Here is a 17216-nt window from a genome sequence, read left to right on the forward strand (position 1 = left end):
TTTGTGCATGTGCATCTAAATAAGATCAAACACAGACATCAAGTCCACCCCAGCATCTAAAAACAACAAAAAATGTAATATCATGTGCTATAATGGGATACTTATTTTAGTCATTTCGGTTAGTTAATAAAGACATCTTATCTTGTTTTGGTAAATTATTCTAGTTTATACACATAACTGGTTTTAATATAATAATGTTCTAATATTACACTATTATTGTGATAACAATTTCATAATGTAACACTTTCTGCAAACGTCATGAAATCTTTTAGCATTTATACATGTTTTCATTATTGGAAGATTTTTTATTATTATTTTGGCAACTATACCAAGTTCATCTGTTACAGCCCCATAACAGTTTATCATAAAGACATCATTTGCTCCAAACTGCAAAAAATGACTTTCTTACTCAGACTTTTTTTCCTGTTTTCGAGTAAAATTGTCTACAAATTCTTCGATCAAGATGCATTTCTTAGTGAGCAAAATGACCTAAGAAGAAGAAGAAGTCTTGTTTTTATTCCAAAAATATGAACTTTCTGTGAATTTGTGCTTAAAACAAGCAAAGAAAATCTGCCAATGGGTTGGCCAGATTTTTTTGGCAAATTTACTGAAATTTCACATTTCTTTTACTAAAAAAAAAACCTATTTTTTTAGGTCAGTTTGCTCATCAAGAAAATGCTTCTTGATTCAAGAATGTTTAGACATTTTAACTGGAAAACAAGAAAAAAGACTAAGTGCGAAAGTTATTTTTTGCAGTGCAATACTTGACTGTTGAAACCATGATCACTTGACATACTTTAATCTTTTGACATTTTGAAAAGTTGTAAACTGCTAAACCAAATTGAAATGTAAAACAGACACAGTAATACGCTTTGGTTACACATGTTTAATTATACATGCAAGCAAATTGAACAATTACATAGTCACACAGTTTTCACAGTGCAGTGTGCTGCAGTTGACTCCAATCTTGAAGTCAAACTGTCAACACTTTGAGAACGGGTGAAAACAAGCCTTCAAGACTGCATTTGTTATTGTCTCTAAAATTGGCAGCATGGGCTAAACAAGATGAGATGTTCGGTATACAGAAATACTGTACTTATAATTGTCTATTTCTGTGAAGTGCTAAAGAGCTAATTATTTTGTAAGGAATGAGGCTTTTAAGCTGTTTTCTTTTTGTCGGACGAATGAGGCATTTACAGAGAGATATTCATTGATTCTCTGCTGAGAGCAAACACAGCTGAGCACCTGAGCAGTTGATGTTCCGCTGAGTGAATGAGACGAGATCAGACAACCTCCAGGTCATTTTGATAGCACAAAACATATTGAAGGCACATTCCGTTATTACCATCATATAAGAAGGATATTATGGGTTTGAGCTGACGAAAAAGGATTTCAACTGAACTGAACCTGAGAGAAGTGAACAAGATATAAAAATGAAATCAAGTTGGAAAATGAAGTTGATGGGTCACACTGAATGATAGTTGCTGAAGCTTATATTTACAGTCTTACCAATTATTGTAAACGAAACGATTGAGATGTTAGTCTTACACAAGAGTGCATACAGTATATAAAAGTTGACTAGCGAATTACTAAAGCAAATTCTAGTAGATTGTATTTGAAAACTAGTTTGCACAATAGAAATGATTAATGCACCTTTTGTGGTTTATAGGGTAGTGTAATTTCACTATTGTAGACACTGTACATATATATACTGTACAAATATATATAGCATATAACCCATCTGCTGATGTCTTTCATTTTCATTGATTGATAAGTTCCAACTAATCAGATGAAGAACATAAACAATACAGTTGTGGTCTAGTGGTCATAGAGTTGGACTTCTAGCCAGAAGGTCGCTGATTCAATTCTCAGTGCCACCAGGAAATGACTGAAGTGCCCTTGAGCAAGGCACCTTACCCCTGTTTGCTCTGCAATGATAGCTGCCCACTGCACCCTACTTGTAAGTAACTTTGGATAAAAGCGTCTGCCAAATGAATAAATGTAAATGTAAATACAAGTCGGCACACCAAAAATCCAAAACTTTCGAATAATCTTTTGCTCTTTCCTGTGGCTCAGTGGTTAGACCATGGTGCAAGCATGCCAAGGTCATGGGTTTGATCACAGGGGATTGCATAAAATCCGAAACAAATGTATAGTACAATGCAGTCTAAGTGACTTTGGATAAACTGAGGTTTCCTGTAGCTCAGTGGTAATAGCATTGTGTTGACGTTGTGGGTTCGATCCCAGGGGATTGCACACACCTAAGTATAAATGTATAGGTTACTGCAATGTAAGTCGCTCTGGATAAAAGCGTCTGCCAAATGCATAATTGTAAATGTAAATGGATAAATGCATCCACTTAATGCATAAATAAATATAATATAAATATAACTGACTTTCACAAAGACACTGATGTTTCGCGTACACATGCTCTTCATCAGGGGTCAACCATTCACACGGCACATAAAACGAGAAACGTAACATGCTTTGTGAAAGTCGATTACATTTTTTTTTTAGATTTGTGGCGTGTTGGTGTGGCGACTTTGTATATATTCTTCATTTGATTCGTTTTTGCCTGAGCACCCATTTCAAGGTGATGTGTGTGCCGTGTTTTTCTAATTAAGGATAAAACTAACTCACACTAAAATTAGAGACCTTAGAAAGATGGAAATTTTAAACATTTGATGATTGGTTGGCTGGTTGGTTTGGTTGCTTGGTTGGTTGTAATGATGTTCCAGGACCAACAAGGATCCCCTACTTGGTGAATTCTGCATGTACTTTTTTGTGAATGAGATCCACTGGTCTTTTTATGCAATGATTATATCATACTTGAAGGCTAATAAATACTGTACATCAAAACAACAATAACTCCACACTTTCCAAGTTTTACATTCAGCAGTACCATACAAACCATCAACATAGACAATTTAAAAAGCTTGCAATAGATGTTACATTAACACTATACTAATAACTGTTTGATTTGATTTTGTTGCAAGGCATACTTAGGCAGAACCACAGTTTTAATTTCTGTCTCTTGAGAGAAAGTATTTTGTGTCATTCCAGAAAATAAATAAAAAAAGCATAGATATTTAAAGACCGGGTATCATGCTATGTCATGCATTCTGACCTCTTCACACTGATAAACGTGTTGCTTCTCAGGCTTAACATGGTCAAATTAAGTTGGACGTATGACATAGTATTTTTGTACTTGTTACACTCCCCCAGCACTCCAACTTGTTTCAGATTTTTTTATAGTTCTGGATCCTTGTGTCGTCAAATGGATCCTATTCCTATTAGTTGCCAGTCTCCGTCAGCTGTATCTCTCTTTTATAAATTTGATTAAACTAAATACTCTTCGAAGATACAACAAATGCAGTACTACTGTATAAGTGCTCAAGATTAATATGAGATTGGCAGAAACCGCCTGTGATACGCGATCTTTAAGTATATTCTTTGTAGCTACATGTATACATACACATTATACAAGTATATACCGTACGTGGACATTTTTTTTCTCAAAAGCCATTTGTCTTTCAAGATCCAGGGAAACTGCTCGTTTTTCTACCCACAATCTTTCAATGTCTTTCTCTGGGGCCTTCAAAAACATATCACAAAGAGTATGACGGTAATTTAGTAACATTTGGTCTGTCCTTATTATAAATGCACACTGTTCTCTGTGTTCAGTCTAGATGACAAAGTGTGTATATATTATAGTGTTTTAACACAAGAGAGGGCTGTTATTTAAATCAAACTTCTTTCCATAGACATCATCCCATCTCAGAGTTGTGATCTTTTGTAAACAAGCTGTCAATTTGACATGAATTTATTATTTGTACAATAAACGGTGTCCCTGGAAAGACTGAAATAAATTCTATTGTTGATGATTATATGGTTCTTAAGTCCTCAGCCTTTCTTAATTCACCAACAATATGCTAAATATAACCTTCATATACACTTTTGTCTCGTCAGATATGGTGACCTCTATCTTCCATTGGAGAGTTAACATTTGTTTGTCCTCATTTTACATTAACAACATCATGTGTCTTCAAATGTAAAAATAATATTTTCCATCTAGATCAGCCAGGCTGGGGGGCATTCATATTTTATGAAATGACTTTTGAAGTTCTTTTGTCCACCCATCTCTCATTTCATTCCTGGTTGGATGTTACCTGGACATTTCAAAGACGTTCCTCAGGCTGTAGCAGCAGATAATTTCCTTGAGGGTTTTCCGCATCTCCTGGCTTCTAAAAGCGTAAATCAGCGGGTCAATGACGGAGTTGCACATGATGAGGATTAGGTACATGTTGAAATGAGACATGAAGCACGTGCAGTAGAGGTTCCGGGGACAGGAGATCATGAGGATGAGGTGGAGAAAGAATGGAGCCCAGCAGACGATGAAGATACCCAGGAGAATGGTTAGGGTGACCGCTGCCTTCATGCTGGCCCGCTGGTGAATGGAGTTGTAGCCCGGCAGGGCGGCGATGCGCTTGACGTGAGAGCGGGCCAACATGAACATGTGGCTGTAAAGAGAAGCCATGAGCGCTAACATGATAAAGAACATGGAGATCAAGCACACGATGACAGACGTGTTGTCCGAGTAGATTATGAAGACGATGCCGCAGCCAGTGCAGAAGGTCCAGATTCCTCCGATGATGAGGGCGGCCCGTCGCACCGTCATTATGTTGTGGTATCGCAAAGCGTAGAAAATTGTGACGTAGCGATCGACGGCTATAGCAAGAAGGCTGCACATAGAAGCCACCACCGAGATGCAGATCATGGAGTCAAAGACATTGTCCATCTGTCTGATGAAATGATCTTCGACCACCAGCTGTTGGTTGTTGAGCAAGTAGATGACGATGGTTTCCCAGGCGTTGGAGACGCTCACCAGCATGTCGGCCACAGCCAAGCTGCAGACGAAGAAGTACATGGGCGAGTGCAAGTTCTTGTTTTTCACAATGGCGCAGATGACCAAGATGTTCTCCAGAAGACTGATGATGCCGAGGATGAGGAACACCTCGGTGGCGATGTGGAGTTGCTCGCATGCTTTTGGCTTGGTCTCTGTGGCGTTGAGTGGGTAGAGGACGGAGCTGGAGTTGATCGAAAAGGCCCAGAGAGATGGGACGGTGATCTCTGAGCTGTTCATGTTGAATGGGAATGTTGTTGATGCCTCTTGAGGTCACTGGGTGGGTGGGTAGGGCATCTTTACCCTGTGCAACACAAAATGGATAAGATTAAAACTAAGAACAAATAGGACGATATATTTTCCAAAATGTATGATGTTTTGGTTTCTGACATGACAGCACAGTTTTCATAAATTTGTGTTTTTGTAGTATACAGAGATACAATAACAGTATTTTTTTTAAGTCAGCCAAAACACTGTTGTTCTGTAAATGAATAGCCAAATGAATCAAAATGTTTTGTTTCTAGTTGAAAATGATGATGTGTAAATTTCTCATCAAACATGATAAAAACATTGTATAAGTTTTAGCAAGCAGCACGACTGTGAATATTTAGTCTGACATCAATAGTAAACAAGTTTCTGGATCATCTGGAGTCGCTGGACAAGCGTTTGATCATAAGACTTCAGATGATGATTCTTGTTTTCCGATAATTCATTATCTTACTTCAAACAGCCCATTATAAGTAAAAAGAATATGATCCTGCCCCAAGGTCTTTAAATATTCTCAGAAGAATTTCATATGATCATCCGTTTCGTGACAGATGGCCAGTACAGAGCTGAAACAAGCCCATTGTCCGCTCAAAAGCTCCTGCAAGCATCTTGTGAAATGGGCATATTTATTAAGGCTACTGTTGAGCTCAGGTCTCCAAATAAAGGATCTTTTATTTGAATAAGTGCGTCAGGGGGGTTTGTGTTGTTTCTGCTGTGTGTGTGTGTGTGTGTGGTCTGCTGATAAACAGACAGTTTATGAGTCACTGAAAGAACACTCAAATGCTGAGGTTTTGCACATTTCCTGCAGAATAAAAGTAAGCACCCCACACATTCATTTATCACAGTTTTGTACAAACCAGGTGATCAGAATGACGTCCAGTGGTCAAAGGTGTTGTGTTAGGTGCCTGTGCATCTCTTACGACTTCTTACAGCACCAGATGATAATATCAGATCAAAGCGTGCCCTTTCAGTATACAGTTAGTATACGTGAGCCTCAGAAACTAAGCAAAACATCTTATTTTCAATAGAATTCTAACCTGCTGTTAGATTGTTATAATTACTCTTATTGATTTAAGATTTAAACAAACCATTATCTCTAAGTTATAAACAAACTATGTATATGTAGCCTATTTCGTGAAGTTTTCATACATTCCTTTACATTTTACAGATGCCTTTAGCCAAAGTGACTTACATTGCATTCAAGCCATGCGTTTCATCAGTATGTGTGTTGCCTGAAGATCAAACTTGTGATACGGGACTTTCAGACTGCTAACGCAACTCAAGTTGAACCTGGTGATCTCAAACGATGCAGCTTGTTGAGAAGAAATGTGATACGTTTGTGTGAACAGCTGATTTTTCACTTGGTCGTTGAATTTTAATAATATAAAAAACTACAAGCCCTTTTTACATTGATATTATGTTCTTTGTACAACTGAAGTCCTGTAGTCAGAATGGGCCGGAGGCAGAGTTCATGTTCAGTGTACAAAGCCACTTGAGTTCAGTTTCATGCCAAATATATATGACTTCAGTCGGTTAATTGACTTAATCAATTATGAAAAAAAGTTGAATTCTGTGCCTGCAGCTGTATGAGAGTTTGGTTTCACTTAATTTCCATAATTTGGTTAATTCACTTAATCCATTTGACATCAAAGCAGTAATGAACGGAACATTATCTGTTGCAGCTTTGAATCTAGTCAAAAATAAATGACTGCTGTTAACCTCAAAACCTCAAAACACCTCATAATAAATGCAAATGTTAATGCAAACGCTACACAGAGACAATCCGGCCATATTGAGGAAGATGTGTAACCACATCAATAACTGATGTCAATCCCATTCCGTAAATGCCTCACGAAATACTTTGACATTTCTTTGACATTTCCAACGGAAAATCCTTTTCGATCTTTAATAAACATTGGAAACAGAAAAAAAATCACATTATAGAGGAGAAATACTTCATCCAAAGATGTCTGTTATATGTTTTGATTACAAACAAGAACACTGGACTTGACCATATCTAAACCAGAACATCTTAGATAGACTCTTTTGACTTGAAACCACCCAGAACACCTCAGCAACCACAAATCAAGATGTTAAAGCCTACACACAACACCTTAGCAACACCCTGGTAACCACAATCAACAACTGTAAAGTCATGATGATTTCTGCAAAGGTACTATTAACACTTCTTACATTATCTGAGAATAAACTAAACAAAGTAAACTCATTTACTGCTGGAATAAATTTGTATGAATTTACAAGATTTTTTTTTTTGATAAATAACATCCAACCACTGTATAGAGGGTAAAGATGAACCACAATGTGGGGAACCAAAATGTGAACGAAGCCGGCTAGATAAAAAGTGAAGCATGCAGTAAATTCTGATTCAAATGGATAACATTTTTTTGAAAATATTTCAATCATGTCTATGCTTTGATCCTGAATACTGACCTGCTGTTAAAAGAAAGCTTAAAAATGTCATTTTCATCAAATTGTCAGTAAAAAAATTCAAAATCTTTTGAGTTGTTAAAGAGACACCTCAAGAGTAAAAATGTCTCTCTATACATTTCACATTCATTCATTTGGCAGAAACTTTTATTCAAAGCAACTTACAAGTAGGAGAGCATATAAACATTTGTCAGCACGCTACAGTGCCGTTAGTTTATAAGGTCATGCTACAAGGTGGATCAAAGCTGGAGTAAGAGTTTTTTGTAAGACCGTTGTCGGTTAGTCAAATGAATGCGGAACAGGTATGTTTTGAGCTGTCTTTTGAAAGTTGTGAAGGATGCTGTAGTTCGGTTTGAGGCTGATAGTTCATTCGGCCACAGGGGAACGAAATGAGTAAATGTTTGAGCAAGCGATTTGGTGATGAACAACCAGGCGTCGCTCATTTTTAGACTGAAGATGATGGGAGGAAGGGCCGTTCAGAGAACTTTTAGTCTAATTGAAAACTAGACGTGCAGCTGCATTCTGGAGGGTTAGTAACGTATGAGTTTTCTCTTCTTGTTAATAGCAGCTGAGCTGTAACAGCCGTCAAACTAAAGTAATTTGCTCAATAGAAAGAAGTGGAGGCAACTGTAGGGTGACTCACGCTCACATTACTAATAAACTGCAGAAAAATGTCAACGTGCAAGAGTTGACAGGACCAAAATCTCTGTTCAACATATCTGTCTTGGATCTTTTCGATCTTTTTCTATACTTGAATAAAATCTGAATAAACATGTTGGACCCATAGGGCCGAAAATAAAAATCTGTGAGATTTTAGTCTGCAGTACACAAATGATCAAGATCCAAAGATTTCATGTTTTTTTTCAGGATAATTTTTTTTATCATAAAAGCCATTTTACACCCTTGCCTAACACCAATATACATACACACAAAGTATTCAAGCACACAATATTTTCATATTGCAATTATAAAGCAAATCTTTGTGTTTCACTTTTAGATGTTGTGACCGAGACTAAGTTACTCAACAGATCTCATAGTATGATGTTGAACTTGCTCCAAGGAAAGATTGGTGGGAAATGTGATAAAATGAACAGAAACCTCCATTAATAGACGCAAATGTAACATAGAAATAAATCCAAGTTACATTTAACCCTTAACCCTCTTTACTGTTTTGTCGTATCCCTTTTCCTACTGACATGGTAAAACAAGCTGTGATGTAGATGGTTTTAATGATAATAATTCGTGTTTGTGTAAAAAATGGCTTAGTACTAACTCGTGAGAGAGAAAGAGTGAGCCCTTGGAGAGCATTTGCCTCCTTCAGTAATGAGTGTTTGCTTAATGAAACTGTTTTTGTATCTTCACACGTAATTTATTATTAAAATAATCAAGACAAACAAATAAGCCAGCAGAAGCGTGTAATGTGAAAGCATTAACTTTCTATAATGAACTTCTTTTCTCATTTTGAGTACAATATGATATTAGTTTTCATATTGAAAACGTTTACATGCACAGCAATAATGCAAATTTTTCCAATAATCAGAGGACTTAATCGCAGTAACATGTTTACGTAACATGACATGAAAACACGTCTTTACATGTAAGTTTTATTTGTCTGATTATTTGCAATAATACACAGCACAAACGATGCTCTCGGGTACAGTAGATGTGTTACCGGCTATCGTTTTAATATATTCAAATGCTATACGCCTTCACAAGGATTAGTTTCTTAGTTATTCGGCGCTGTGATAAATATAGAAATAATGATTAAAATGCCTCCGCAGCATTTGTGTATGGATGTCATCCGCTGTGTCTGGATTAAGATAAGGAGAAAAGACAGCTGACAGCGAGTTGTGTTGCCAGCAGAACTTCACATTGTCATGTTTACCATGAATTTGCGCTTCAGATGCATAACAGATGCACATGCGCACCTTGTTCAGAGCAGCATAAATGCGATTAAGATGTTTTATATGCCTTCATATTGTGATTATGGCCTAGTCCACGCGGGTCCTTTTATAAAGTTTTTCTTTCTTCATTTAAAAAAAAACCTGCGTCCACACAAGAACGCAAAAACACGCAATGAAGCGCTGTCAAAAGCATGACAATCCAACAGGTGGTGATATAACCACAAAGCCGTGTTTGCCAATCAAAAGCGTGGAATCTGATATCAAACAAAGGAGTTGGCAGCACACATTCCAACGTCATTCGGCAAATTATAGTTTCTAAACGTCTTCACCCTGGAAGGGGATTTAAAAAAAGTTCGGTATTCAACATATATACCCTATTCTGTGTCTCTGTTGGTTATTGTGTGTAGAATAAACATCTAAGAAACTCTTGGGGATTTCTGTTCCATACTTATGATGCCATAAAGTTAAGGAAGTTGACGCAAACACAAAGTGAAGCTAAATATATTGAAGTATCAAGACAAACTTGGCAGTCATCATGCAGCTCAGCACACTTGACAGTCTGTTGACAGCGGCACGTACAAAATTGACATTTCTGCTTCTAACGTTTGACTGACCTGTCATGATTGATAGCTCTATAAACACTTTGGATTGTGTGGAATCGGGTGATATCAATACTTCTGAGGTGAGCAGTTTTGTCCTTGAATTTTGATTGAAATGTGAATATCTTTTGAAGGCTTTGATGTATTAAAATGAAACTTGGTGCGCATCCTTGGTACAGTGCCTTGATGCTACTGGAGCCTTGTGGGAGTCAAAAACGGCTACTGCCACAATTTATATGAGCCATTTGTTACAAATGTTTTTCAGGCCCTTCTTGACGAATCCTACTGGAATATGGATGTAACTATTACAACAAGACTATTCACATCTCACATAAACTTTAAATGTATAGCTGAGACACCACATTCTTCTTTCATTTTAAATCACACTAATTTAATAGTCAAAAAAAAGTCAAAATAGAAAGAAATGATAAAATAAGTTCTCTTTTTCTACATGTTTATAGATTTTGTGGCCTTAAATTGGCCCAGAACTCTACTGGAGTGTTAAAAATAGCTGACAGATTCACTGACTTCTCATTAGAAAGTAACAGTTTGACAGCTGACATGTTTTTTCTCTTCACTCTTAATGTCCTACCCACACTGCCTCTCTCTCTCTCTCTCTCTCTCTCTCTCTATGTGAATTTCACTAGTTGTTGTTTGTTGTTCGCCTTTCCATGCATTTTAACTGATGTCCGTTCATTTATCCCTGTGGAGGTAATACATTTCTGTCACGCACCCACACATATTTATGCAAGGAGCTCAGATGGATCCCTTGTGCTGTGTGTGCTCCACATGCCTTTACGACCCCATACTGCCATTGATCTGCCACGTTTTTAGTGTGACGAATGAAATTCAGAGATTGATTCCTTGTTATGATGAAACCGACAACACATCTCTGTTCACCATCTCAGACCGACAGGGGCTCGTTTCAGAAAAAATAATAAGGATATTAACCCTGTAATGAGGGAATCTCTGGGTTTTCCGTTTCAGAATGTGAGGTGTGTCAAACCTGAGAAAGTGCGGTAACTCAAACTCGTTTCTAAAAGTGAGGTAACTTATACTCAGAGTCAGTAACCATAACTTATCTGTGAACCTAACCTGGTCAGGAGGAGGTTTTCTTTGGCAAACCCAGAGTTTCTTTCCATCTCCTTCCCCTTTTAAAGCGCAAGTTGTATAACTAGTTCATTCATTCATTCATGTATACTGTCATTCAAGGCACACATTTTGATCAAAAAGAGACCATCTCAGTGACTTATATGTCATATGTGCTTTTATAGAGGATCCTGTATGTGAAGAGGCTGTATTGATTCATAGGGATGTACTTTGATTTCATGAGAGGGATTTAGGACCTGAGTGGAATTTTTCCCCGTGCATTTTTATTAAAACTGTACCATTTTTCTTTACAGTGAATAAGATATATCTCATCCATCTTTGCATCCATAACACCAGCCATCGTGCGTGTATTATATCAGTGCATAGATTTCAATGGACGATGGGAAATGACTGTGTGTATAAGTATATAAATAAAGTGCATGAATGAAGAAATTAATAAATTCAGACAAAATGCAGAATTAAGCGATAAAGGTAATAAATCCGTAGGTAACAAACCTAAAGCACTCATACGGAGTGAGAACATATTTTTATAAAATATTTCTTTTGGTTCATTTATCTGTTTATTAATTGAAACTAGAAAGTGTTGCCGCTATGTTTCTTTTTGGTGCCGTTGCCATGATGATATCGGAGCTCCATTGATCATGGCTTGTCACCGTTGTGGTGCAAGCGCTTAACTCAAGGTAAGTCTACCCAGAGTTGATAGAACTAACTCAAATATGCTGTTCTGAAACCGAAAACACAAAGTTTTACACATCTGTGAAAATCAACCCAGAGTTCACAATTTAACTCGGTGTTGGTTGAACCTTCTAATTGAAACGGGCTCCAGGTCTCATGGTCTCTTCTCAAGCTGAAACATGTTTGCTAATCATAATTGTATAGTTATGTTTTTACATTACAATAAACTTCCACCATCAAAGTCAACAGACGAGAGGGAAGAGAATAGATTTTCTGAAAGATGATCCTTTTCTACGACCTCTTAAGGAAAATTTTTACATTCATAATTCAGGATTTATAATGAGAAGAATTTAAAGGATGTCACACAAGACTAGCAGGATGGAAAGTGATAAAGACCTATAGCACGGTGATTAAAATAATACTTTGATGAAAGGATGTTTGAAAAATGGTTTGATTAACAAATAAGTAACATCTCATTAAATCTTAAATTGAAAATCTTAAATTGTAAATTGTTAATTCTTAATTGTGATATTCCAATATTAAAAAACCAATAAGATTTTAATCTTTGTAATTCATGTTAGTAGGCCTATGTATGACGTAAATATGAAAGTTTAGCGGATGAAAGGAATCGCCCTTCTTAGGACACAGAATATAAATAATTTGGTGAGAATAGTTTGATGGCATCATACCTCACTCTCAGGCCCGGTTTCTCAGACAAGGTTTAAGGCTAGTCCCAGACTAAAATGAAAGTGTGACCTGTCTAAACTGAATGTAACTTGCCCATATATATCGTAAAATTTATCAGTGCTATTGTTTTGTCCCAAGATTCTCACCAGAAATGTATTCTTCTTAGGCATTTTATGAACACAAATATCTTAATTCAACCAAGGCATAGTCGTGGCTTAAGCTAAGCCTTGTCTGTGAAACCGGGCCTCAGCACATTAAATGTGTCTTGTGAAGAGCTGTAATAATCGTTGTGTGCGTCATCTGTGTTAGATCATCAGTGAAACCGTACAGCCCACAGGAAGACAGACGAACAGGTAATACTGAAGTAAACACTTTAATTAGCACAAACAGGATATGCACTAGTTAATACATATAAGCCTAGACAAAGAAAATGGGAACAGTTTGGGAACAAGATATAAATAGTCTCTTGGAGATTCGGGAGTAATGGCTGGCAGGTGTGGTGATTACAAATGAGGGACAGGTGAGGGAGTCTTGAGGATGATGGGAAGTGTAGTCCGGGGGGAAACAGGCAACGAACAACACGGGACGCAGACAGGGGTAGACGGAACCGTGACAATCAGGTTCACAGAATTACAAGTGTATCAAAGCGATGAGGTCTCCTCACATTTACTGCAACATTCCTGTGGTGTTATTGGCTGGAACAACAGCTGTCCACAATGAGCCCTTTTACCGGTTTCTGACTATGCATTTATTTATGGAGAATGCCTTCTGAATCGTCTTGTGATTATTTATTTATTTTGCCTACACTTTTGTAAGACATGCCATTTCAAAATGTTTTGATGCGACACATCATGAATAAAACATGTTTATCCAGACAGGGAATACCTTATGCATAATAATGCTGAGATCTGTGTAAACTGATGCAGCTTGTTCCCAATTCTTTACCCCTATTTATTATTACGTGTTTTCCAAACCTCTGACAGAAAAAAATACAAATGCATCATAGCATTTGATGCCATGTGATGAAACACATACAAGCATGTGATGAAGGTTCACACAGGTTCATTTCTAATCTAAAACCAGCAAAACAGACAGTTTCAAATTGCACTTGAGTTCTAAGGATCCTTGAAGCATGGAAAGTGGCTGTTTCAGACTACTATCTGAATAGCTTGAGATCTTTAGATCAATATTTACAACTCAGTTGTACAAAGCAACACAGCAGATAACATGGGATGTTTCATTAATATTTGGTAATGTTATACATTCAAGTCATTTACATATTTTTCTTTCTACTGTATATATGTTATATGTAATGCAACTGTGTTACTATGAAATGAAGTTGAAATTGTTTCAGAAACTACTCTAACTAAGCCTTCTGATTTTTGCAATGACACACTCACATATTGAAGAATACTTTTCCTGATTTCCTATGCGTTTGCTATTAAGCACATCTAATAGTCCTTTTAAAACAATATTAAGAAATTGTGGCCATTGTCTGCGAACCCATGGAATTCATTTTTGCACCGTACGCTATGGCATTTACTAGAGTTCCGATGCAGTCATGCACAAACTTCCATAAGATCTCTCTTCATTCCCCAGGGCTCAGTAAATCAGTGGCTGTCTGAACCAGGGATGTGGATTTAAACCCCACTCCAAATAAACAACTCTTTCATCCAACTCTTGTTTATTGCTTTTTCCTAAATAAGATTGAGTGACTTTCTTGACCCTCAGATGTGTTCCTTAGTTTCCTGTTCATTCAGCACTGCAGTGGACACACACACATGCAGACGTGGCATAATCCGTGCGCACACAAACACACACACACACCCACGCAGCTCTGACTTAGTCCCACGAAATGTGCTCTGCAATTCCAGACTGGGGTTGTCTCTCAAATATTTGGGCATCATAGGCACATTCCAGGTCAGCTGAGTTAACAAGTATATTGATGGATCTGAATCATTGAGCTCTGCTGGACCAGTTCAAAGATCTGATTCACAGATCAGATGCAAGGCTAATAGTGTGTGGGGTTTGTTGTATCAAATTGAATATTTTGGTTATATTTTTAGGTTTTTATCAAATGCTGTAAGGCTAAGGTTAATTTGCCAATCCATTCTCATTGGCGTTTTGTGACTGCCTACATTTCTGCCTGACCCTCAATGCATTTTTCTGTAGGAATGACCACTAAGGGCGTTTGTTTTTTCTGTTCTAATGCAGTTTTATTGAAAGTTGCAAAGAAGAGATACTTTACAGGTTAGAACCTGCTTGTGTTTGCTCATTAGATTTGTGCCATTTGGTACCCTGATCATATGACTCAGCGATCTGCTCTGTCTTTGCAGTTTAATTTTGATGAAACAGCAGAAAATAACATCCAAATGTATTTTGATCATTCATTATTGTTAGTTTGCGAGTAAACAAGTTCTTGATGTACCTCGGCTAAAACCCAATCAATCCTGAGAGGAACAAAACAGAGAAAAAAACGAGCGCATAAGCGCCTCTAGAGAATCTTTTAGCTGAAAGATGCAGCGATGTACCTGGAGTGACGTATTTTAGGTTATGCAGAAATGCACACCCTAAAAACAACACATTTTGTGTATAGTTAAATGCAACACGTGTTCTCCACATAACACATAATGTGTTAAAAAGCATAACAAAAACAGTGTGTTATTGATGAACCTATCCTTTTGTGTAGTCTAATCAGCCGCTTTTATCCAAAATGATGAACAACATGCAACATTTTGGCAGCAATAAGCACTGCATACAAAACTACATTTATGAGGTTTATGTTAATTGTGCACATTTTCGTATTCACAATTATGTGATGATGTCTTATATTTGATTAAATGTATAAAATAAGCACAATGCCCTGTATCCCCAAATCACAATGTGCTCAACTTCTCATTTCAAGTTTGATGAGTTAGCCAAATCTAAAGTAAAAACCATAATAAAAGAAACCACAATTTTGCATCCCCATTTTAAAAGCATAATTTAATTACCTAACATAGTTTTTTGGTGTCTTTAGCATTTTTATAAGAAGTTTTCTGCATATCTCACAATACTTTACCCAGAAGTCTTTGCGTAGCATTTCACATACTTGGTTAAAGTGAATGTTTTCTTAAACACTGTTAACGATTTTATCACACATTTTTTAGTGATATCACAAATCTCAGTTCTGCTAAGAAGCTTTGCTAATTCATTCGACCAAACCCAAATCATTTGGAGTAATCTACTGTTCAGGGAACTTCAGACACGCCGTGACCAACCGTGGCAACAGCTTTTATGTTTAGGTACATTTTTTACCGGCAAAAAACAAAAGCCAGTCTTTGAAAAAACTTGCGAAATAACATATTGTAAATCCATAAACGCACATTTTACCACACACGCTCTACACAAACCTGAGTGCAACCTCAATACAAGCAGAACGAAGGTCAATCTAAGCGCATTCCCAACACCAGCACCGCATTATATATCATACCTGCATTAGTTAAATCATGAAAGTATATGGATTAAACTTAACATTTACAATCAAACTTAACTGCATGGGGATTTCTTTCTGAAATAGAATACGTGGTGATCAAAGTTCACCGGGTGTGTTGAATTCATTTGACGTTTCTCATCAGATGAATGCGATTTCAGCACTAGATGTCGGACAGCGACACGTCAAATAAGGATGCGCATCATCTTCATTCATTCACTGAAATCCTAAACAATGACATATAAATACAGGCAAGAAGAGTCATCTGCAAGTGCTCGGTCCGAGTTAAAGAGATCGCGATGCTAACACATACACTATAGCGCAGTTAACGAAATAAGCCTGAATAATGTTGCTGAAACTCGTCAAACCCAAACATATTTTGCTAATCCGAAGCGAAAACCCAGAAGTGAAGTGACTCACCTCACTGGAGCAGTACTTTTTCTGTGCTGTACTGAATCTGTGTGAATCTCAAAGCCAGACCAGTGCGTTTGTTTCAGCCGCGTTTCGTGTTGTCGAAGACGTTGATCGTGAAAGAATGAGGCATCAGATAAATTTATGTAGACTTAGGTCAGGAACAGCGACAGCTCCACCTCCACAGACTCTCAGAGGATCCTTTCTACACGAGCATTCTTTTCACAAGAACTGAAGTGAAGTCAAGAACAGCGCTAAATATAATTGAAAGGCTTTAGTTTCGCAGCCCACACACTTCTAAGTATTTTCTTCTTTTATATAGTTTCATTCATGTGTAGGCATTTCAGTCTATTAATGCACAGAGCAGTAAAAAGTGAGCTAAGTGAAGATCTCCAAACCACAAATGGTTAGATCCCCTCTGGTAGACAATGCACAAAGGGTTTGGAGTGGGAGAAACGCATTCTGGTTACCATAGTTACCCGTTTAAGAAAAGACACAAAATGTATACATTACCATATTCAAAAATCTTGCTTGTGACAATTACAGTCAGCTTTTTGCCATTTAAACAAACAGCGCAATGTTTTAGACACTTCTCCAGAACACATGTCTTACTTTGTCTCTACACATTACACTGTGATTAAATAAATCATTTCCACATCAAGAAAATTACACACATTTTATCTTTCATGTAAAAGCAATGTCTTGCTTTGATTTTTATCTTGGGATCTCAGCACCTGTTG

The 17216-nt window shown here is 37.2% G+C and overlaps 1 protein-coding gene across 1 annotated transcript; it reads right to left on the reverse strand.

The window, feature by feature from the left end:
• Positions 1–938: 938 nt before the first annotated feature.
• Positions 939–16636, reverse strand: mc5ra (melanocortin 5a receptor). The gene is made up of 2 exons (XM_056741261.1): positions 16486–16636; positions 939–5207 (listed from the first exon to the last, which is right to left on the reverse strand). The coding sequence occupies exon 2, from the start codon at positions 5141–5143 to the stop codon at positions 4166–4168; it is 978 nt and encodes a 325-aa protein (XP_056597239.1). The 5' UTR covers positions 5144–5207; positions 16486–16636; the 3' UTR covers positions 939–4165.
• Between the last annotated feature and the right edge of the window lie 580 nt (positions 16637–17216).

The sequence above is a fragment of the Triplophysa dalaica genome, chromosome 25 (genome assembly GCF_015846415.1).
Source record: "Triplophysa dalaica isolate WHDGS20190420 chromosome 25, ASM1584641v1, whole genome shotgun sequence".
NCBI lineage: Eukaryota > Metazoa > Chordata > Actinopteri > Cypriniformes > Nemacheilidae > Triplophysa > Triplophysa dalaica.